Source organism: Pseudopipra pipra, chromosome Z, assembly GCF_036250125.1.
Source record: "Pseudopipra pipra isolate bDixPip1 chromosome Z, bDixPip1.hap1, whole genome shotgun sequence".
Lineage (NCBI taxonomy): Eukaryota > Metazoa > Chordata > Aves > Passeriformes > Pipridae > Pseudopipra > Pseudopipra pipra.
In genome coordinates, this window is record NC_087581.1 from 61637301 (window position 1) to 61661776 (window position 24476).

The 24476-nt window shown below is 38.2% G+C and overlaps 2 protein-coding genes across 5 annotated transcripts in view; one reads left to right on the forward strand and one right to left on the reverse strand.

The window, feature by feature from the left end:
- Positions 1–2965, forward strand: part of ECPAS (Ecm29 proteasome adaptor and scaffold) — a 61158-nt gene extending 58193 nt beyond the window's left edge. For all 3 annotated transcript variants that reach the window (XM_064641198.1, XM_064641197.1, XM_064641200.1), the window contains one exon: positions 127–2965. In XM_064641198.1, the coding sequence (XP_064497268.1) occupies positions 127–266 (140 nt within the window). In that variant the 3' untranslated portion in view covers positions 267–2965. The remainder of the gene's footprint in view (positions 1–126) is intronic.
- Positions 2966–3690: 725 nt separating this feature from the next.
- SMC2 (structural maintenance of chromosomes 2) lies at positions 3691–24470 on the reverse strand. Of its 2 annotated transcripts, none has more exons than XM_064641957.1 (25): positions 24361–24470; positions 23536–23776; positions 22504–22653; positions 21766–21888; positions 20835–20873; positions 20539–20649; positions 20314–20358; positions 19632–19865; positions 18830–18979; positions 17940–18173; positions 16942–17101; positions 14901–15018; positions 14095–14233; positions 13729–13848; positions 13208–13412; positions 12502–12637; positions 11412–11536; positions 10672–10865; positions 10222–10365; positions 9781–9975; positions 8670–8870; positions 7749–7865; positions 6311–6471; positions 4959–5106; positions 3691–4042 (listed from the first exon to the last, which is right to left on the reverse strand). In XM_064641957.1, exons 2-25 carry the CDS (start codon positions 23701–23703, stop codon positions 3833–3835), a joined length of 3627 nt encoding a protein of 1208 aa, XP_064498027.1. In that variant the 5' UTR covers positions 23704–23776; positions 24361–24470; the 3' UTR covers positions 3691–3832. The 2 variants fall into 2 exon arrangements, with proteins under 2 accessions (XP_064498027.1, XP_064498026.1); XM_064641956.1 differs by having other exon boundaries at positions 24353–24458.
- Positions 24471–24476: the final 6 nt, after the last annotated feature.

The following is a 24476-nucleotide window of genomic DNA, read 5'->3' on the forward strand; positions in this document are numbered from 1 at the left end:
CAGTATGGACTACCAGGGAAAGGTTAAGGCAGTCGCTGTTCCAGCCTGTCTGGGGAAAGAGATGAACCTTTTGGGGTTTTTTGGCATTCTGATGTTCATGTCCATTGTATGTCTTTATCTACACAGAAGCTCAACAGTGGGAAAGCCTGACACCAGAAAGCAGAGAGCAACTCATTCGTTCGTTGTCTACAATGGCGTCAGATAGCAGACCCGAGCTACAGGAGAGGGCGTTTGTATTGAAGAAAACACTTGAAAATCTTGATTAAGTTGTAAAAAGTAAATTTCAAAGTGCCATGTAAAACAAAAACAAAAAAGTGCAGTGGTCTGAAAACCAAGTGGGGAAATGAAGATTACTCTGTAGGATGCATCATTCCTGGCCAAAATAAAAAATGCCTTAATTTCTTTTCCCCATTAATGTTATTTTTACTCTTTTAAGCTGATGGTTACTTGTTTTATCAGTAAATACCTCTAACAGTCTTCCCTAGAATGTAAGTGTGCAACATGAAAAATGCAAGGGCAAGATGCTTTTTTTTTCCTTTAAATCGGCAAAAGAATGTTACATCCCCTTTGTCCTTCAGAGGAATTGTTGAAAAACCACCAGTGCAGAAAGTGAAAAATGTATTTGATTTTCACTTGTTGTGTATGTAGAGATCTGTTACCTGGTGTATAAACAGTAAATCTTCAGCACTCTGCAATAGTGCTGGTGTTCATCTTTAGAGAACGAAATGCTTCCCTTGATGAGGCATGTGTTAAACTGTGGCTTCCCAGGGACAGGGTTTCATCTGACACCCACCTCTGCATCTGCTTGTTCCTCCCTTGCAGCCTGTTTGTGCATGATGAAAGGCAGAGTACTGTTAACTTTGCTCCTTCCTCTTCTCTGACCTCAACATGGATTGACCGAGATTATGCCTTCCCCAGCCGGCAACCTCGGCCTCCCAAACTTTAAATGAGAACTTTTTTCCTCAAAGGATGCACAAGAGAGCACTTTAACTGAGCTGTGTGGGACAAAGTTGGGGCTAGTTGGTACCCAGGTGGAACACTGCTCTTCTCAAAATTGTTTTGCATGGACACTCCTCAGCTCCAGGAAATGAAAAAAAACCCTGAAAACAATCTTTTCTAGATATGTTTTTGAAGAGCGTTTGAAGTTTGCAATGACACATTTTTTTTAAGAGTGGTAATGTTTTATTCCCTTCCTATTGGTAAACTTGTTCTTGCTTTGGAAACCTGTAACAATTTAGACTTGTCAATATTTGTAAGAAACTGAATCATCTGTCATTTATCAGAGCCCAAGTCATGATGGTTTCTAGCAAATACTTTTTAATTTGCACTTAAGAAGCAAGATTATATCTGCAGCAACATGGGAGTAAAATTGCTCTATGGTGATGTGGCCATGCTGCCTATCTCCTTTTTTTTTTTTCCCCCCTCCAACAAAAGACAAACCTGACCACTATAGCAACAGACTTTTAATAGTGTGAAGACAGCACGGCTCCATAACCTGACCAGTATGTGTACAGCTTTTTGGGGATAAATGCTTTGCTGATGGTGAAATAAAATCATTAGTGTGGGCAATATCACGTCCATGGCTTTCAGCATAGGAAGGCGTGTGTTTTTTTTCTTACAGTCTGCAGCTTCTTTCAAATCTGCTCTGCTAGGGAGAGGGTTGCTGAGATGACAGACATCACATTTCCTCCATGCCCATTTATTCAGATTCAGGTATGCAGTACCTACTTTCCCCTCAGGTGCCATTTCCCTGTCAGTGTTTTCTGGTACTGTAACAATCTCGTTCTTGCTCTTCATGGAGAGGAATGTAATTTGTGAACACCTGGTAAGAAAATGTCATGAAGAAATGGGCAGGTAGAGCTGTCCCACTGTGGCTCTCGTGTAGCAGAAACCTCAGCGAGCACTACACATTGTACACTAGAACTGGTCAGTGGGCAACTCCTTGGTGCTGGGAGCTGGTGCTATAATGTTTTGATTTACACCTTGTTGCAGGGAGCTGCTCTTTGTTTACGCGTAGTTTGAACTATTGAGCACAGTGTACATTTAAAGATTTTACTGGGCAAATCACTTTGCAGTATCTTTAGCAAGTTGCTTACTGTGACATGTAGTGTCATGAGTTCTCTTTTTTTTGTATTAGGTGATTACCAGTGATGCTTTGCTGTAGCAGTTCATTGTCTGACTTGGGTTTTTTCATATTGGTGAGTGACAGTAACAGAAAAGCAAAAGCCTCCATGTCTCTGGTAATTTGAGTTTTCACTGTGGACTGGAGTATTCAGAGGCAATGCCTGGTATGGTCTAATGACTGTACGTAGAATAACTGTAATCATTGTCAATAGCAACCTGAATTTCTCTATTGGGGATTTACACTAGAGGGAAGAGCGTATTCTAGGAACTCTATAAACAGCTGGATTAACAACTCTGGCCAAGAGTGTTAGGAAGGTTAGAGATGGTATGACACTTTCTGAATCACAAAGCAATATGTCTTTCTCGTGATTACAGAGCAGATTCAGAGCTCCTCTCTAAAGCATGTGCCTATACACAAGACCTACCTGTACAAAAGTTAATTAAGTCAGAGGTTTGATTTCTACCCCCCTCGCATTTGTAAACTTGATAGGATTAAAAAAAAAATAAATAGATGTGGCCTTCCTAGAGTTTCTCCTCTAAAAGTGATTGCACTATGTAAAACACACTGTACTTTGCCCAGCACGGGCATCTCTTGTGCTGCTGCGATGCTTTGTATACCCGGAGTGCAGTGCGCAGACTTGACTCTAGCACTCTCATTCTGACTTACAAGCCGTTGCTTAAATGGATGTATATTGAGAAAAGTTTTCTAATGTTGCAAGATCTCCATCAAATTCACTGCAATCTGTACTGTCCAAGTATGTGAATGGTCTGACTGAAAGAAAATCCTCCTGCTTACCAAAAAGGTAAAATTAAATAAAAGCTGCATGACCTGTTCCTTGAAGTGACTGGTGGTGGTTTTTTCTCCTGGGGTATTTTATAGCATCCTTGTGTTCCAAACTGCAGTTCTGCTTTGTCCCTCACCCCATGGACATGGATGGTAGCTCTGCAGTTTTAGAAGGAACTTTTGTGGGTTTTGTGGGGTTTTTGGGTTTATTTTTGTTTGGTTGGTTTGGTTTGGAGTTTTTGGTGGGGGTGGTTGTGGGGGTTTTTTTGATTTTCTTTTAATTTTTTTTTTAAGCCCACAGTTTGCAACCAGGCAGGGTTAGGGGATGTGTTGCATTATGTAGACACATTCTTTGTATATATTATATGTACATTCTTACACTTTGTGTATATTATATATACATGGCAGATGAGGCCATGAGATTAATATTTAAGAGCAATTTGTAAATACTGTTAAAGTAACTTGGGAGTTAGTTGTTGATGATTGCTTTGCTCCATAACAATTATAGTCGCTCAAAAATTGCTATGCCACTTTTCTCTGGAATTTGACAACAGGCAAGGAAGGTAATGTTTACACTTCAGGTCTTACACTACAGGTTTACACTACAGGTCTTCTGAATGCTGTAAAACACTGAGGAAAATCTGATTTGACTACCATTCTATAGCTTCAGTGCCTACAGTTCCTCCTGTTAAGCTTACAGAGCTACTGCTTATATACATTTCTGTGTAAATGATAGGAATTACTTATGGGACACCAAAAGGAATAAATGTGGTCAGCTTAGCTAATAGTACAGACAGCTTTATTCAAACCTTTATTCAAAATAGTACAGTTAAGACACTAAGGAATGTTACAATTTTAATGTTTGAAATTTTAAAAGAGCTTTTCAAAAAGCCTTTTCAAAGTAAGACAAAACACTTAAGGAGCTCATTCCACAAATCGAGGGCCATTGTTTCTCCGTTTTGCTGGTGGTGTCTCAGCGTTCCTACATGTTCTCTTGGATTTCTTGTCAGGAGACTTAATAGATCTTTGAAACTGACTGTATCTTGTGATAGTGGATACTCCATCCAAAAACCTGGTCCTATAGAGGACATTTGCGTTGCTGAACATTCCGTCCTTCAAGGACACCACAATAAACTAAAAGAAAACAGAAAAGCTTGAAGTAAATGCTGCCATCCAAATACAGACTTTAGGCAACAATGGAAAAGGCCTCTAAAGAGAGAAGTCCTTTTACTTTATTTGGCTAGAAACTTGGTGGTAATTCTTAAGAGAATATTCTAAATGTAACCAAGGCCCTGCAGACCCACAGGCCAGACATTTTCTGCAGCTAGTAACATACATCCCTGTCCCTACCCCAGTGCTTGGCCTGGGATACAGTCCACAACCCTGGATACCCATTTATGGTGCATCAGACACTGGAAAAAAAATGTTGCCACTAATTTTGTAAGAATGCAGGATCTTTCATAGTCAAAAGATACTGTTCAAATCATTTTACAATGCCGGTAACAAATGTTCCCCTCCTTTCTCTGATAATTTGAAAAGGTCTTAACACCAAATAGAGACATGTACTACCTTTTTTTTCATGTATAGGTCACAGTGATACAGAGATTCTTTGCACTAGTGCCTGGCTTATTTTACTAAGGTCAGCATGAAATATTTTTTACCTCAGGTTAAAGAACTCTAGGAAAAAAGAATTCAGGATGTGGATCATGCCTGAAACTGATCAACAATCTTTCCTATTACTGCCTGTCTTCTAACCACTGCAGCAACAGCTTACATTAAAACGCTGAGGTTTCACCACTGCCATGTCATCAGTGTAACTTCCAGTTGAAACAACTCAGAAATGCAACAGACATTCCTGGAATAAAACAGGTGAACAGAACAGCTCAGAGTCCTCAGTGGCAGACTGCCTCTGAAAATAAGGGACGGAGCTCTGAGCAATCTGGTCCGGTGGAAGCTGTCTGGGCCCATGGCAGGGGGGTTGAACTAGGTGATCTTCAAGGTCCCTTCCAACCCAAACCATTCTATGACCACAATAGTTTCAAGATCATACCTGGGAGCGTCTGAAATGACTTTGAAGCATCATCCCAATATTTTGGGTATGAGAGAGATCAAGGGCTGCATCCACTTCATCCAAGATGTACACTGGGGCAGGCCTGAAGAGGAGCATGGCTAAAATCAAGGATAAGGCCACCAACGATCTAGGATGGAGAAAAGAAAGTTATGATTTACTCTCTTGTCTGAAAGGCTTTGGCTTATGAAAGCAATTGTTGAAAGGCAATGATGGTGATGAAGGGGCAGGAGCACAAGTCCTGTGAGGAGCAGGTAGTGGGGTTGTTAAGCCTGGAGAAAAGGAGGCTCAGGGGAGACCTTATTGCCCTCTACAACTACCTGAAAGGAGGTTGTAGCCAGGTGGGGTTGGTCTCTTCCCCCAGGAAACAAGTGACAGAATAAGTGGAAACGGCCTCAGGCTGCACCAGGGGAGGTGTAGATTAGATATTGGGAAAAATTTCTTCACTGAAATGGTTATCAAGCATTGGAACAGGCTGTGCAAGGAAGTGATTTGAGTCATCATCCATGGAGGGATTTTGAAGATGTATGGATGTGGTGCTTAGGGACATGGCTTAGTGGTCAACCTGGCAGTGTTAAGTTAATGGTTGGACTTTATGATCTTAGAGAGCTTTTCCAACCTAAACAATTCCATGATTCTAAAATGCTTTCTCGATGGAATAACAGCTTCCCATTTCAAAATGTGAAGTATTCTGTCAGAAATGTCAAATGTTACTTACTCTTTTATCAAAAGATCAGGTTAGTTGCGTGACAATATTTAAAATTATGCTGTTGCTCTGTCTATTTTCAATTCTGAGTTTTGCAAAGATGTTTTTCAGTGTACAGTTCTTGAAGTGTTCTGTACTTAGAAAGTTCTGTATCTGTCTCTGTTCTGTTTCTGCTTTTCAATTTGTTAGATTTTTTTAACTTGCAAAGCAGCACAAACCCTACACAGTAGCTGTAGTCACTGGAGATGAAAACTGTTGCCACGACACTACTTTTATACTGGGGCAAATCTTGTCTCTATAGGTTTTTAAGATTACAGTTCAAAGAGAGGAGCATTTAATTCAGCACTACATCAGTACTACCTAGAGTTAACTGCAGTTTTCTCACGAGTCAACTCATTTGTTTTGTCACTTCTTCATGGACTAAAATCTTGTTTGTTATTTTATGTCAAGTAATGCATTGTTTTAAGTCAGAATGAATAGTGCTTCCAATACTGAGTCAGTTTGGGAGGAGGAAGAGTCCCTAACTTGACAAGGGAAAAGATTAATTTTTTTGCTTTTCAGAACTATAATTAGTTAGATGTATCAATTATATATACAACCACAATAGAAAACAAATATATTCACCAACCTTTGTCCTCCACTAAGTTCTGTTAAGTTTTCCTTCCACGTGTTTCCTAAGGCAACTTTGAACTCCATACCATCCAAGACATTGTTGGTTTTAGTGGCTACCAGCATAGCTTTGGCTCCTGGCAGGAGTGTTGAGAAAATCGAACCAAAGTCTTCATTCACCTAGAAGTCAGACCACAGAAGATGTATGAACATGCTTTGAATCAAGAGCCCAAAGAGCAAAAATGGTAAAAGCTGCACAAAGCTCAAGACATCTTGCCCAGTTTAACCCAATAACTCATGTCTTGAAGATTAGGACATACAGGATAGTGAGAAAATACTAGCATACAGAATCTTATTTTTTCTGTACTGAAAAGAGAAGCAACACCAAAGGATATATGACACCTCACACTAAGCATTTTAGAAGGATCAAATGACAGAAGTATGGGAAGGCTTCTTTATGCTATCAGCCAGGGAAACAGTTATGCCTTAACACAGTTTTATAAACTGGTAAACTGTGATTTCTCCCAGTTAATTAAAGGACTAGTAAAAGTATAATCACCATGTAAGAAGTACATGCTGGCATCCTCCCCACCCTTATTCTTCCCAGGTTTGCTTAAGCAATGCCCAGGTATTGGATGAGATGCAACTTTGTAAATGCAGATTAAAACTTTCAAGGTTAAGGAATGTATCTGAAAACACACTTATTCCACCACCGGTGATGCTTTGGAATAGAGTTCACCTATTTTTCCCAAACAAGATTTTTGAAATGAAAAGGCACCATTTTGTCAGTGATATATTGAGTACAGGCAGTAATAATTAAAACCAATACTTTGTCTGTGTGTAATTCAATCTTAGATAAAATCGATTTTCTCAAAGGCCAAAAAGAACAAGTTCTCCTGGTACAGTGGAAAAGAATGTGTCAAAAGCTTCCCATGTAGAAAGAGAAAATTTTATACTTTTTTATAGTTCATTATATGAGAGAACTAATAAGAAGGCAGAGTGCTTAGGTAACAGAAACATAAATCAGATGTTGCTCTAACCCAATATTAAGTATCCTATCAGCAACTGGAACAGTACCCCAGGTCCACAGCCCCACATTGTAGGGGGCTACAGGGAACCAGAAGATTTTAACTCTGGTGAAATATTGCTTTAAGATAAAAAAAAAAAGAAATCCCTGTATTTCAGCAGGCCAGTAGTGTAACTTTTGTGGGCACTAAAAGAGAATGGTAAAGTAGTTTTGCAGGTTTAACTGGTTCATTACAATTCTCAGAGAATGTCTTATTCTCAAAAGTGAGATTAAACAGGAGAAATGAAGTGGTTGTTTTGTAATTTAAATACTAGGCAAGGGACATTAGTTCTGAAAAGAGACTTTTTCCCTGTGGAAATACACAAAACAGTAATCTAAACCAAATCTGATATTCTGCTAAAACATGAAAATCAGATTTCAAGTTTCATACCTTTTTCCAAGCAATATCTAAAGTTTCATTTTTCTTCTGGTCAAGCTCTTCAATAACTGCAAGAATTTTTAACTTGTCACTCTCTACAACTCTTTTTTTCCTCATTAAGTCATTGTACTAAAGAAATGAGAAGAAAAGATTGATTTTAATGAACTTTGTGCCAAAATAAATTTTGTGCCACTCTTACAGCTTTACCATGTCATTTTAAACTATGAAATAGTCATTAAACATGAGATTGAAAACATGAGTGTATTCATGTAGCTGCATGAAGGAGGTAAATCTGGGGATATTATTTGCAAATTAAAGCATCAGAATTTTCAACAATTGGCAAAGAGGAAGGCCAACATTACTTTGAAAATTGCACTTCCAAGTTAATTGTGTTTCGTTAATCGTAATTTGCTTTTCCATAGAAGAAAGCATGCTTCTGGAGGCTGATAGGAGGAAACAGTACCAGAAAAGTTGAAGTAAGAGTCAGTGGGCAGTTTTGAGACAATCCTGGAATAGCCTGAAGATACAGATTAGTTTGAGATAACTCTTCAAGCTATCATGCTTGAAGATGAATAATTTTTTGATCTGCAACTTTTATGACAGTATATAGTTCTCAGATACTCTAACAGATACCACACAGCTTGCCTAACACTGCATCTTAGATGGACTGGGATAGGAAGTAATAAAATAATTCTTTTTACCATCCAAAGTCAAGACTATGAATAACCTATAAAACTGGTGTGCAACTGAACAGTTCAAAGATGTAAGATTAGTATAAAAGATCCCACAAAAGATTTCCTGCTATCTCATGAAGGTCTAGTTTTTGGTGTATTCAGAAATAGAGCATATGAAAACAAAGCTACATTATATATATGTGTATAACCTATACCCAACCTACGCGATCTTTTTAGGTTAAAGTACAGAAATGGTTACCCTCTCCTCTGTGTCAGAGAGCACGTTCATAGCTCTCGTGTCCACGTTCTTTCCCAGCTTGTCTACCTGCTCCTGCAATTTCTGCAGCCTTTGAAGTGCTTCTTTAGGATCACCACTTTCGAAATCATAGGCTGTGTTTGGCTGACGAAAGAATGGTCTTTCTGAAGCTATCCACTTGTGCTCTATCAGCATTTTCTTCATCTGTAAACAAGAAGATATGCTGAGGCCTTCCCCAAACCCTTCTCAAATGGCAAGAATAAAATAAGAAAACAGGAAAAAAAAAATCAACATGCTAAAATTACTCTGCAACATTAATTCTTCTATCCCAATGCAGCACAGGTGCATATCTAAAATGAGAAGATGCAAAAAAGGAGCTCCAGAGTCAAAGACACATCCTCATGGAGGTACAGTCAATGCTCCGCTTTATTCCAAAAAATATTCCAAGGGTCCTACAGGGTTCACACGCTCTAGCTATAACTTTATTCCCTCTCCTAGCCAAGGCATGCGCTCTGACCTTTTCAGGTCCTCCCCTCTTCAGGTTTCTCACACCCTGGATAACATCCTCTTCTCTTGTTTACCTCTATGCAGCTTTTTCATATCTGCTGCTCAGGGACACAGTTCCCCTCCGTCCAGCACGCAGGCTGGATTGTGCAAACAGGCCTGCAGCAATATGTCCTGCATCATCTAAGATTCTCCCAACACATATCTTTACATTGTTTCAGGTAATTTCCTTGACTGTAAACAAACCAAGATTTTAAGGTAGCTTTCATATATATCTTACTTAATTGGAACACTTTTTTCTCTATAGCTGGACTACACTAAATGTCACTAAATCTTGGAATTGCCCTTGGAATTGTAATTAGTTACCTAATTTGTCCATACAGTTAGATTGTTCTTAGTGATCACCTTCTCACTGCGATCTACTCTCTGTTAGTCCCTACAGGTAAGCTCTGTTACAATGTACAATTTTCACTCCCTCCTCCTGGGATAAAACTTTTTACATCAAGGATTGCAAATATGATAGTGCTTAAGAAAAAGTTCCTTTGCACATAGCAAGGGAAATAACCACTCCTGGCCACAAGATGGAAAGAAAAGTACAATTCTGAAATACCTTGGCAGCAGCATCAGCAGCCTCCTGTTGACATTTGATGATGTCATGTTCTGATTCTTTAATCTTAATATGTAATTCATTATTTTGTTCTCTGTATTTTAGCATCTCTGCAGATTTGTCTTTAATTGCATTATCATGTAACGCGATTACTTCCTTTTCCTTGGCCAGCTCCTTCTGTGATTTCTCTACAGATTCCTGAAAAGCAAATCAAACAGGTGTTTATTAGCCTCTTATAAAGGCTGGTGTTAGACCCTTACTAGAACAGACACAGCAAGTAGAAAAAATTCACGTGTGAAAACCAAGCAAAAAAATAACTACCTGGGCGGATTGAGTGCTGGTAAGCAAATCTGAAGAGCAAAATATACATTATAGTGTGAGCTTTAGGGGATCACACCTTCAGTAATATCAAAATGGATAATGAAACACACTATTCACATTTACCTCTGTCTTAGCCACCTCAGCTGCCATAGCATCAACTTGCTCCTTGTAGGATTTGATTGCTTCCTCCGCAGCTGCTATCTGGTGTTCACAGGAAGCCTGTTCTTGTTTCAGCTCTTCAAGTTCCAGAAGTAAAGCTTGGACTTCCTGAAGCGATGTTTTCCAATTTATGGCAGATATATTTAAATGGAAAGAATTAAGATTCAGTTTGATGTAGTAAATGCTGTAGAAGATTAATAGCACTCGTTCTTCAGCAAGGGGACAATCTCACAAAAAAAAAAAACCACAAAAAAATCCACAAACAAAAAACCTCAGCAATTCCTATGTCAGTGACTACAGAGCAGTATATTAAGTCTCAGAACTGATAGTATTAAAACCTCAGGAGAATCAAACTTTCTGATTTCTGCAACCACTTTATCATTGAGAAAACTGCCAACAAAGGTGAAGTTTTACCTGTTGCATATTTTTTATTTTTTTGCTTGAAGCATCTACATTTTTCTTGGCAACAGCTAATGCCTGCTCAGCATTTTTTCGTTCTTCTATACATTCTGCTTCTGCATTTTTCATTTTTTTCTCTAATTCCCTGTATTTGTCTTCTGCTTTCTTTTTGCTCTCTTCAGTTTTGTTTAATGTCTCTTCACACTCCGCTGAATCAAGAAGTATAGTAGTGAGAGTGGGCACTATTTTCATCTTTAAATTTACATCCTAAACTCCAACAAATCCTCTGTCTTTGCCCCCAACAGAAAAAAAGTTGTTGTAAACTCGCTAGTTACTGAAGTCAGATATTTCACTAATTATCCTAAGACAGTGTGCTGTTGTTACTAGTTCTTGGTAGGGAACCAAACAGACAACCAGCCATTAAAATTAAGAAAAGAAAAAAAGGCATATTTACTTTTTTTTTTTTTACAGGGACAAACATGTGCCAAATCGCATGATCAAGAAGTAATTAATCAGATGGCTACCTAACAAGATACCTTACCCCTAGAATACTGTGTCTAGATATGTATTGCTTCTGTCCATTTTTGTCTTTATGTTTTACTGGTTGCTGCATTTTGTGCTTTTACATTTTCCCTTAGCTATATGAACGCTACTTCTTTTCAACACTTTCTTACTAAGCAAATTCAAACAGCTTGACATCCATCTCACTCTCAGCAATTGATTTTCAATTAAAAGAGTAAGAACATATTTGTCACCAATGGTTTTCTTCAGGGCAAGCAGCTCTTCCTCTTGTTTGTGATAAGCACTTTGCTGGAGCTTCTTTTGCAGCAGCTCTGCTTCCTCAGACTTCATCTCCCATTGCTGCTTCAGTTGCCGGTACCTTTGAAGACAGCAGTGACACACTCCTGTATTGAGGGGTACACAGCATCTCCCTTCCAAAGTTGAAGTAAGTGGATAAATACCTATATTCCCATTCTGATGTGAGTATAGTGATGACAGTAGGACAAATACACTTAAATGAATAAAAGTCTGATTTAATTGCTATAATAGCAATTGTGAGGTTTGTAGATATGCAAGTTATCATATATGTAACTCCTGCTATGTAGCCCCAATCAGAGATATCAAAAACAACTGCAATTCAGAGATCACTGTTTTTGAAACCAGCATTATGACAGATGCTAGGCTGAAATATTAAAGAAAAAAATATCTAAAAGCAGAAGTCCTTTTTTCCTTTTGGCTATATTTCTGGAAGTCTACTGCAACTCAAAACAATTTTTAAAAATAAATCCAGCTGGTAGATAGCATAGTATGCAACACTACCTTCTCATGGCATTCTGCAGAACTAACACATTTTTCTATTTGATCTTTTAAAAAGATGTTCAGTAATTGAGTAGCTGAAAATCAAATATATTTAAAATTACATAATTTAAATCATTAAACAGTAATACTCCTTTTTAGCATCTTTACATTTTCTTGCAAGAAAAGCAAGAGATATCACAAACTGGAATTCTGTATGGCTGTTAATATGGTTGAACAGATCCATTCTTCAGTGGACTTCATGAAACTTTAGAAAACTGCAAGTGATTTAAAGTAGACATCAATGTATACTTTTTTTCCCCCTGTATTACTCAAAACAAAGTTTTCTTACATATGTTATCTATAAGCTAAATTTCCTTTTGATTGCTGAACTTACAAATTAAACTGCGGCAGGAGGCAGAAAGGGAATAATTTTCTCCGTATTTCTCCAATCTCAACACGCCCTGTGGCCTCCCAAAACACTTCTTTATATTAAATTTACTCAGTCACATAAGAGCAATGATACACATTTTATAGTGCAAACCTTACTTTTCAGCAACGTTCTTCAAGCTTGCCAACTCATTCTCTACAGCCTTAAGTTCAGATTCCTTTGTCTTGAGTTCTGCTTCAATATCTTTCATTTCCTGAAGTTTAGATAATATTGGTACAGCCTGTGAGGACGCACCTGTTCAGTGAAAAAAATAAAAAGCCAGTCTAATAGGAATTAGACTAGTGGATTCACTACTGGTAATAGCAAATTCTAAACCTTAATAATGATGCAGGTTGGTGATTTATTTTAGTTGCAAAACAGATATGTCAGCTAGGCTAAAGTAAGGAGTTCTCATGGAGAAAAAATGTCTCCTCTGTTACAAAACTTAGTTCTGCAGGCTTTGAATATCACACATGCATGTCTTGTGCAAAGAACTAACTTTTCATAATCTGTGAAATTATCTCAAATCCATTATGAATTACTTAAAAAAGTGCTTGAATATAAAGCACTTCTCCTTCGAAGAGGATTATACAACCAGGATTTAAATATTTAAAATCTAAATTACTTTATGCAAATAGTTTTCCATTATTTTTTCTTAATCTAATTATTATTATTATTATTTCAGCTCAAGACAATCTTAGTTTAAACAGATTCCCAGTATGAGTCTACACAAAAAGTTACTGTTCATTTTTATAGAAAGCATGCAGAGCAGTAAACACATCAACAGATACATGATATTAATATAGGAATAAAACCAGAAATTGCCTCCATGCAGAGTGCCTTGGGGGTCAAACACATCTCCATCAAGAGTAACACTTCTTGTCATTATCCTTTTGTCAAAGGTCACTTTCTTAGCATTATCCATGTTATTACAGATCAGTGTTGTCCCAAAGACATATTCCATTGCTTTCTGCAGTTCAGATTCATATGCAACTGCAGCAAGGGCTAAATGCAAGTTATCATGACCAACCTAGAAATAAAATGGAATCCAGTTACTATGCCTCAAGTTATAAGAATTTTCAAATTTAATTTTTGTCTTTTTTTGATAAAAACACTTTCTAAAAGCATCACTACATTTTAAACTATTTCAGTTACTAGTGAAATAATTAATACCCATTTAAAAATTACATAGCTGAAAGGATATAAAAGAAAAAAAGTCAATATGCTCTCAAACCCTATAAAAATTCTTATTAGTAAAACCATTAAGAAGCTCATGTTTTCAACACAGAAACAAAATGAAAACAGGACACAAGCAATATAGTGTAAATAGTGTATTATCCACATACCAAGCTTTGGGCCAATTTGACCGTCTCTGGTGGAACACACCTGGCTGAAATTTTGTTTAGTGGAATGACAGTGTATCGATGCTTTAGTTCACCCTTTTCTAAAAGCTTTTTGCCAGTCACCTCAAATGAAAAAGAGTTACAAAGCATAACTGAATACACAACTGATTTTGTAAAGACAGACAACAGGGCATTCGAAAAAGAACACATTGTTGCCACTAACTATGCATGACACTCTTGACCCAATTTAAACATGTACGAGGTCCAAACCCCCTCCTAAGCTTTCAGTAAATGCACATGCTTGCCAGCCCTGAATCACAAAACCACATCTCAAAATCCAGAGTTCTTGTACTAATGCAATAAACTTACCTCTGTGTTCACAATAACATTATAGAGTTTCCCTCCAGCCACTGCCTCCAGGGCTTTTGCTTTGGATAGATCTTTCACAATTATAAGAGTCACAACAAGGCCTTTCACATGGCTTGGATTCCAATTTTTTTCTGGATGTCTGAAAATAAATATAAATTATAATATTCATGTTGGTTTTCTCCCACACATCTTAAAAAATACTGTATTTAAAACTCATGATGCTTATTATACTTGTGTAGGAGATTCTAAATTCTATTAGAAAAGAAAACCAAACACACAGAAAGTGGTTAAATTAAATAATTCAGGGCAAGAGATTTGCCAATGAGGAGTTAGTTATGTAGTTTTCAACTGATTTTTCCAATAGGTTCTCTCATTATCACAGCTATGGGAGTATGTTCATCCTGACTATTACATAAACCATAACCCTTGGGATACAGGTATTTGATTAGTGGAGACAGATGGCAACGTTGACCTGCACAGAGGTCCACAGGCAGGACTCTGGAAGTAAGGATTACACATTTTTGCAGTTTAGACCCTTGGATTCTATGGCTTTAGCTACTGAAGTTAACCATCAGACAAAACTTCTAAGTTCTAGTGACTTCGGTAAGACCGTAACATTTCCTGACTTCCCACCCCGCCTCCCCCTTCACTTTGCAGCGCAGGTAAGACAGTCATTATTCACTGGCACTAACAGGAAAGCAACATCCAAGCCATTGGTGGAATTATCTGTTAAGTCCCATGAGCCATGCACAAAAGGCCCCAAAAAGCACTTCCACGTAATGTTCAGGATCACGCAGAGATCTTACTTGTACTCAAACTGTAGATGCGGAAACTTTGCCATTAAACCTTCGTACAATTCTCTCAGCCGGCTGATATCAGAAATCAATGCCTTCTTCTTTGCTGGAAGGGCTGCTTCTTTCTCTTCTTCAGAGTTGAACACAGGCAGTAGGCATACATCCAGAGTACAGAAAATTTGTCAGCTTAAAAACTGGTAACCTACACTGTTTAATCTACACATATGTAGCGAATATTTAATTCAAAGACTTTCTAAAGTTCTTTGTAAATTTTCAGTTTAGACAAATTAACACCATCACAATACCAAACATGCAAAAAAAAATGTTTGAAGTGTAATGTGCTTCTCTAAATGCCATTCTGGAATATCAGTTGAGTTTTGAGTAGTGTCTGGAACATACTTTACCTGGCATGAGAAACAAACTTTAAGAAGTCTTTTAGGTGAGAAAAACTAGGAGTAAACAGGGACACTGGTCACTTTATTCATGTAAATTTTTGCTAGAATTTAAATTTTCCATCCAACTTGAAAACGCTTGGCCTAAAGTTTATAAAATCAAATAATTTTAAGCTACTTTCTGCGGAAGGTAAGAGTTTGCAGAGCTTTGACCAGAGAAATTTCTTTGTGCATGAAAACAGAATACTTGGTTTTTCATTTCCCTCCTGCATTGGGTCTGAGTGGGATGGAGTTAATATTTCCCACAGCAGCCACATAAAGCTGCACTTTGTATTTCTAGTAGAAAATAGTAACTGGTATAACACCAGTGTTTTGGCCTTTGCTGAGTGGTGCTGGCTGTCGCTCCAACTCCTCTTCCAAAAGCCAGTAGGCTGGAGGTGGGCAAGAGGCTCGGAGAGGACATAGCCAAGATATGGGAACCAAGGGATATTCCATATTATATAAAGGTGTGCTCAGCAGTAAAAGTTAAGAGAAAGGAAGGGGGGAGGAAGCATCCATTATTAAAGCCTTTGTCTTCCAAAAGAGCCCCTATGCAAACTGAGGTCCTACTTCTCAGGAAGTGGTTGGATGTTGCCTCCTGATTCCTGATGGGAAGCAGAGAGCTAAATGCTTTTATTTTCCTTCTCTTCTGTGTCCACCAGCTGGATCCAAGATGGATCCACTGCTGGCCAAGGCCAAGACCATCACTGGTGGTGGTAGCACCTCTGGGATAACATATTATAGAAGGGGAAAAAGACCCAAATCAATCTGCAGCAGCCAGAGAGAAGAGTGAGAATATGTGAGAGGAACAGCCCTGAAGACACCAAGACCAGTGAAGGACAGGGAGGAAGTGCTCCAAGTGCCAGAGCTGAGATTCCCCTGTAGCCCATGGTGCAGACCATGGTGAAGCAGGTTGTCCTGCTACAGCCCACGGAGGTTCACGGCAGAGTGAATCCATCTGCAGCCTATGGAGAACCCCATGCTGGAGCAGGTGGATGCCTGAAGGAGGACATGACCCCATGGGAAGCCCACAGTGGAGCAGGTTTGCTGGCAGGACTTGTGACCCTGTGGGGGTCCCACACTGGAGCAGTCTGTTCCTGAAGGACTGCACCTCATGGGAGGGACCCATGCGGAGTCTGCTTTGTGAAGAACTGGTTCATGAGAAGGATTCAAGCTGGAGAAGTTTGTGGAGGACTGTTTCCCATGGGAGGGTCCCCAAAGTGGAGCAGGGAAAGGGTGCGAATCCTCCCGCTGAGGAGGAGGGAGCAACAGGGACAAAATATGATGAACTGACTGCAGCCCCCATTCCCTGTCCCCCTGCAGTGCTCACAGAGAGGAGGTACAGAAACTCAGGAATGAAATAGAACCTGGGAAATTAAGTTAAATTGATTTCTCCAAGTCAAGTCTGCTTTGCTTGTGACAGTAATTGCCAAGGGATCTCCCCCAGTCCTTATGTCAACCCACAAGCCTTTTGCTATATATTCTCTCCTCTGTCTAGTTGAGGAGGGGGATTGATAGAGCAGCTTTAATGGGTATCCGGCATCCAGTCAAGGTCAACTCACGACGCTTCTATACTACTTTTCAGATTCCCTCAAAATTATGCACCAGAAGTCTGTACAGACCTGTATAGTTCAGCTCCTTCATTTGCTTCTCCAGGGTTTTTTTCATTTTTTCAACTGCTTCAAATGCGTTTTGGTCTTTCGTGTAGCCTTTATCGATCTTTTTAACTTCAGCTTCTCTTGTCTTTAATTCTTTTCGTGCATAATTCAACTTCATTTGAGCCTGTAAGGAGTAAGCAAATATGGAAGCAGATCTTCAAAGACAATCTTGCAGGTGCAGATTTAGAATGCTTGCACTAAAATATTTGTAAAGTTTTCCTCTGGTTGTAGATATGCCAAAAAGAACTCTTGGCTTTTGAAAACAATGGCACAAGTTATTTGGAAATAAAAACATAGATCCTGTATTTAGCTGCAGTAAAGTTAGCACATGAATAGATCCTGAGAAGAAACAAAGCAAAATAATCTGGGATACAGCTAGTCCTTTCTTATTACTTTCTACAGAGGAATTTTTCCTGAATTGAGACAAGGAAGCTACACTTTCAACTTTGAAAATTGAAATTCCACTGCTAGAACTACCCCAGCAGAGGTTTCCTATCTTGAGACAAAAGAAATGGCATTAAGTCATGTGACTAGCACACAATTTAGCTGAGGACAAAAGTTTCTTCTAAACTCTCCAATCACAGTCTCAGGCATCTTTATTTTGATTCCATTAAGTTTAACTGCAGAAATCTCTTCGTATTAACATGTATCATGGACAGTAATCTTATTTTTTTTGTATCAAATACCATCAACCATTTGAGTACAGTGACTCCCCCTTTATATCTCAAATGCCAGTTTCTGTACTTCCTCAGAGCAATGTTACAGCTTTTTCCCATGCAAGGATATTTTGTTTATATTTTATCAAGAAGTTACCTTAACGCATATGCTAAAATGTAAAATATCTGGCATAGATATCTGTGTCTCTTTTCATTGACCTTTCAAGCATGTCTCAGTTAGTTTTCAGCCAATGTTCAGAAGAAGCATGAAGACAGGCCTGAGACAGGCAGAGCTTTTATTCTTACCTGTTTAGTATCCGTTACTGCTTTGCTAATTTCATTTTTGCAGATCATCATCTGCTCAGAAAGAGAAGATTCTTCCCCATTGTTATTGTTGGATACACCAGCAGATAGAGCATTAAAATGTTTTTGTGCTCTAGCTAAAGCATCTGCATCTTTTTCACTTTCTTCCTGTAAAGCATTTAGTTCTTTCTCTTTCTTCTTAAGCTCTTGCTCCTTTGACACCAATGCTTTAGAATCCTTCAGCAAAACAAAGAACAAAAACAAAAAAGGAAAAGAGAATCTGAGTCCATTAACTTGAAATTCATGTGTAGATGAGGAGCTACAAGTAGTTTCAACTACATTTGTATGACCTTTGTCAAATTCTGTAATCTTACAATATGTCTTTGCATGTTTTCAAATGTGTACTTGTCCCATGAGTGCACTAAAGATCTACAGATAGAGGAAACACAGGAAGTGATGACAACTGCCCACTAACTAGGAGAAGTATCTCTTTCTTCCCAATATCTAAAAAGTGATCTTCAGCGCTTCTCTTGTATAAAAAACATCAACTGTCGGAAATACTCAAGGTAGCAATTTCTCATTTAATTTTAAGAGTAACATATGTCCAGACAGAATAATAATTTGAAGTTATAGGGATCTCTCCTCAGGTTAATAAAGGGTTTGCAAACTTTCTATTGCATTTGCTTTGTGTCTGCATCGTGTCCACTTCTAATAGGAACCTACTACCTTATGCTGCACAAATTAAACAATGTCCTTAACATTTCTTTCTGCTTTTCTCATGTACTTTTTACCCATCACAGGATTTTTCTTACTGTAACAGGCAAGAAAAAACAGCTGTACCCACAATCTGAATTAATTTAGCATGTAAAGAAAATTATATACAAATAGCTTACCTTCTGCATACGTGTTACCAGTTCATTGCGCTTAATTTCTTCACTTTGTAAGTTTTGCTTCTTGAGATCAAGGGCACTTCGTGCTTTGGTATTAACTCTTTGATTTTCTGAAAGGGCAGCTTCCAGTGCACGAAGCACACCTCCAACTTTCTACAGTCAGTAATAAAGGAAAGTTAATTTAGCCTCTGAGACTGATACAGTACCTGTAATATTTCATCTTCTGTTCACAGCTTTACGTAGAAGGCAATCTGACCAAGCGCACAGTCAGACTTCAAAAGAAACAGGTCAGAATATCTCTTGCCTGTGAAATTCAACATAACTTGAAGCCACATCACTCCATATGATGGGACACTGTCCCTTTACAGAAGTTGGATTTAGACATCCAAAGACTCTATGCACCATTGTATCTAACCAAATTTACTGCCTCCAAAATTGAAGTCAATACTGATTTTTTTTGAACAAAAGCTTCCTTACTTTTCTTTTTCTTTGAGACATAAAGAAAAAGGGAGAAAAAAATGTCTGGCAAAACTTACCATTAAATGCACAGGTGGAAACATGAGGGCAAAGTTTCTATGCTTTGGTTATTTTTCATATACAGCAATTGGAAGTAAAGCATTTCAGATAAAACTTTAAAACTATGTCTTCTAGACAATAGCCAAGAACAACAATGAATAGTGCATAATCTAAGCAACCCACCAGAAGAAGATAAAAATTCAAGGGTATATTATCTGTAAATATTATTCCCATGTCATAAAATTCTTTGTATTCAAGTATTCAGATGAGCATAACTGTTTGCACTTACCTTATCCTTCTCCTTTTCCATCTCCACTATGTCTTCATTAAGTTTTCTTACCCTCTGTTCAATTTCAGCCTTTGATTCCTGAAGCTTCTCTACATTAGCCTGAATTTCCTTTAACATAACACTGGAGGATTCCTTTGTTTCTTCAGCTAGAAGAAACTGATAAGCTGTACAATAGCGGTTTAAATGTTCTGCTTCTCGTACTAATTTCTGGTGTTCCAGATAGGCTGCTCGTCCCTGAGAAGACCAAAAAAAAAAAAAAAAAATTCTAAAATTTGAAGGAAAATAATGATACATATGACTGTTGTAGAAATCTTCTAAGCACTTCTAAACATTAGTATTTGTAGGTAAGAAAAATGATTCTCCATGTTAATATAATTGACAGCACAGCAGAAATACCACTTGACCCAGTTTTCTTAAGAACTAAGACATGTTTTTATCTTCTAATTTTACCTAGTTCTTTTGTTTTCTTCCTTCTCCCTACATTTCTCTCTAGGACTTCTTGTAAGTCCTGAATGTCACATTCTCTGTATTTGGAAAGACAATAACATTTCTCTATCAAAAGATTCTACAAAGCTTGAAAACATACTATTGTTTTAGCCAACACGTACTGGTTCAGGGCAGCTGAAAGCATTTTTTCAGCACTTGAAAGACCTACTTTACCCCACTTTTAATTTTTCCATACCTCTCTCAGTTTCTGTAAACTTGGATTGATCTCCTCATTCAAGACCTGAAACATAAACCAGAACATTTGTATTTTGATTTTTTTATACTCTAAACATGTGTAAGCATGACTATCTAGTTCCAGGTGCAGAAATGAAATATTCAACAACTTAAAAACCACACTAAACTAATTATTCAGTTATCTTTAACAAATATGAAAGAAAGTATACTTTCTAAAATGTAGTACCTTTTCTATGCTTTTCAGTTTGGCTTCCTTCTTCTCTATGGTTTTCTGGACAACATTTCTTTTGCTTTCATACAGCCTAGTACCAGCTGCTTCCTCAATCATAGCTAAAATCTAAAATAAAGCAATGCAACAAAAATGAGATGTCCAACTGAGTTGAACAAATCTAGCATAAGAAGAAACATCCCATCTCCTTCCAACAACTTTATTTCTGTTGTCTCCCTCCAAAATATGGATTCTTGTAATTCAAAACAATTCAATAAAGCTTCAGACAAAAAAAACTCCCACAACTTTCCTACCTCTGGTGGCTTCATATTTAGAACTTTGGTAATTTGTCCCTGGTGAGAGAAAGACAAAATAAGAACAGTGTTTGTGTACCATGCAGTAGTAACAAGAAAAACCAAAACTCCAAACCCCAAAACTGTTGTATTTTAAGTTCAAACACTTTTTTTTTTACTATAAGAATAATCTAGTTTACTGAATTGTTTTGTTATTCAAAGTTCAAATAAGTCACACTTTCAGTTACCAAGCTTGAAATGGTTCTCACAGGTATTTTAAGCTCGTCCTCCACATTCCTTATTACAACTTAAAGGAGTACAGCACAGTTTGTTCTAAAGTCTTACTGAGTTGCTGATGTTGAATAAGTTCCTAATCATAAACCGGTTCTTTTGGAGATGTAGCTCATATATAACCGGGGAGAAGCAGAATATGTAAACAACTGTCGCCATATCCCACCCCCCCACTCAGTTTGGGACAGTTACATTTGACTGAGTAAATCCTGATCTGTTTTATTATTCCTTGCAAATATTTCAGGGATTTGCCTAGTCCCTATGGTGATGTTTATAAGAGACTTTTCAATTAGCCAGCATTCTTTCATTAATTGTTACTTAAGAAGGCACATATATCAATTTCACTCAAAATACTGTCTAACATGGAACACATATAATAGGAAATAAAATCTCTGTAATTTCAGCATAATAATAAAAGAAACACATATCCGTTAAAGAGAAAAAAAAAGAAAATAAAATTGGAATATATTTTAGAAAACCAGTGTGCTACCAGTGTGTTTTAGGGTCAAACTGCTGTACTAGAAATCATAACAGACACTTCATTTTTACTCAATAAGATGTTGCTTCAATTAGGAAATTGACTGTTCTCCCACTATCTATCCTGCCTCAAATTTAGTGCAAGTTCTATTCTTTCTGGATTTTATAAAGATGCACACAATACCTGCATAATGAGGAAGTGAGGATTATTGACATTGAGTCCAACGGAACAGAAGAGATCCTGCACACGATTGCTGGTAGCATTTGTACCATTGATAAGATACTTACTTCTACCTCCAATGACAACCTGGAGAAAGAAAAGAAAATTGAAGAAACTTTCAGTGGTTTAAAAATTACATGATATTGTGAGGATATAAACTGTAACAAAGAATAAAAAATCTGAGCAAATCATCTGTATTACATCTTTGTGTACACATATATGTGTGCACTACACAGAACATCAAAATAGATCTTGTTTGACTGAAGGGACATGTAAAATATTTAACTAAAACAAAAGAAAGATTAGTCATTGAGGACAATACTACAAGAAAATTTCCAAGAACACTACTTTAAAAACCCAACAAAACAAAAAACCCCAAACCAAAATTCCAACATCTTCATCGGAAAAATAAAGGTTCCTTTGTTCTTGGAGACCAAATTTAACACTCAGTTCAGATATTAAGAGGAAGATACAAAAGCAGAAGCAAAACCAAAATACTAAATAGAAAATTAGAACTTGTGTTATGAACATTTTTGTCTAGTACACTGGATCTACTCCTGCAGTTTGTGCTAAGGACACTGTGTAATTGCAGAAACTCACGGACTTTAAAAAATATCCTTTTTTTTCCCTTGACTAGTCACTCTGTTGAGCATGGCAAAAATGTATTTAGGCTACTAAACAATACAGATATTAAAGACTCACCTGCCTAGTCACAACGATCTCATCATTAGTTTCAAATCCCAGTGGACTCTGACTCTTGTCCAAATTATCAAAGGTAATAGACACAACCGCCTTTGTAATTCCAGCTTGCCCACTTTTATAAACTAGATCTTGCAAGTTGGAAGCTCGCACCTAAATCCATGGAACAAATAAATACTTTTTTGAAAGAATTAATTTCACAGCTTCAGTGTACTACTGTAGGTTTTGGAGAAATGAATGAAAAAAATGAAGATCTAGCTGCATATTTAAGAGTTCATGTGAACTGATACATGGGAGCTGCAAGGTGCTATTATTCTAAAACCACAAGCAGAGTGTGGCAGTCTAGTTTTAGTTAGCTAATTGTTTCTGCATGAGGTTCCTGACAAACACTGAATAGATGTTAAAAAAAAGCCAGTCACCAGCACATTTATTTAACCAGTACTTATTATTCATAATGCAGTTCACAGGGAAATGCTTCAGAAAGTGTTCCTGGATGTGTCTACATCCGGAGGAAGGCAGAGGGTGGAAAAGAAGGGAAATCAAAAAATCATCCTAAGACAGAGATTCAAATTGATGTCAGAAATGTCAATTTTTTTATGAGAATAAAGCAGATATATTGTCTCTTAAATAGCAGGCATTGCATGAAAAACAGCTTTTTAATTTTTTCTTATGAACCAGATGGCCAAATGTTAAGGCCCAATCCAGAACTGAAAAAATTTATTTACAAATAAACAAGTCAGTGCCTTTTGCTGCAAGAGGCCTTCAGGTTCAGTTTGCTACCTTTTAAATGGGTATTTTTAGTCTATTGTTCTAAGCCACATACTGTTCACGACTGTAGTCTACTGAATTCTTACCTTAGAGTAAGAATGAGAAAGAATGTCAGACACCCAATTTTATGTAATGAAAAATCCAAGTAAATAAAACTATTTTTTCAAGAAGCACCACTTCAGGTCTCCCATCGGAGATTACTCCTGATAGTAATACAAAACGCTGCTAACAGAGGAAAGACGTTTCTTAAATGCCCCATCCCTTTACCTGTGACAGATTGCTGATTCCCAACACGAAACAGATGGAGTCCAAGATATTGGACTTGCCACTACCATTGAAGCCAGTAATGGCATTGAATAATGGGTCAAAGTCATTAACTTCCGTCCTTTGAGCATAGGATTTAAATCCTTCCAGAACAATTGACTTGATGTACATCTTCTCTATGGTCCTAAGGGACCAGGCAAAGTATTCCTCCGCGTAGCACAAAGAAAGGTATCTGGATTATGACCTTATATATTTCAAAGAATAAAAGAAAAAAGAATAAGCAAATAAATCATACTGCACGCCAAACAGTTACGCGTGTGAGAAAATGGTAAGAACACATGATTTTCACAACAAAAACATCATGCATTTATAAGACGAGAAATGACAAGTGGACCTCAGGTCCAGGCAGCATCCCAACAATAACCTGTACTTCAACATTTCTAAGAGACGTGACTTCACACCAAGCTCACCACGACACTTGTATGAAGACTGGCGGCAAACCCCCGGTTTTTCACCAAGCTGGCCGCCAGCCAGCGAAGGGGAAGGAAAGGCCCGGGTGTTTCAGAACACAGCAGAAGCGGAGCCCCCATTTCCCGCCTGCAGGACTGCTGTATCTGCTTAGCCCCACCGCCCCCGAGGGATGAATCCCAGGAAAGCGGCAGCCCCGGCTCTGAGGCACCGAAAGCACGGACCCACCACAGCCCCATCCCGGTCCCTGCTGCCGGCATCGCGCTGCCCCGCGGCCCACCTGGGACCCCGATCCAGCGAGCCCCCCGTGCCGCGGGCAGCTCCGCTCCCCTCCCCGATCCCAGTGCCTCACTCACCCACCGCCGGGGCCGCTCGCCGATCCCGGGGCCTCGCTCGCCACCGCCGCAGCCGCTCCCGCCGCCCAGCACGATCGAATTTTGGCGCCGAACGCCCCGGCCGTTAGAGGCGGCGCCTGA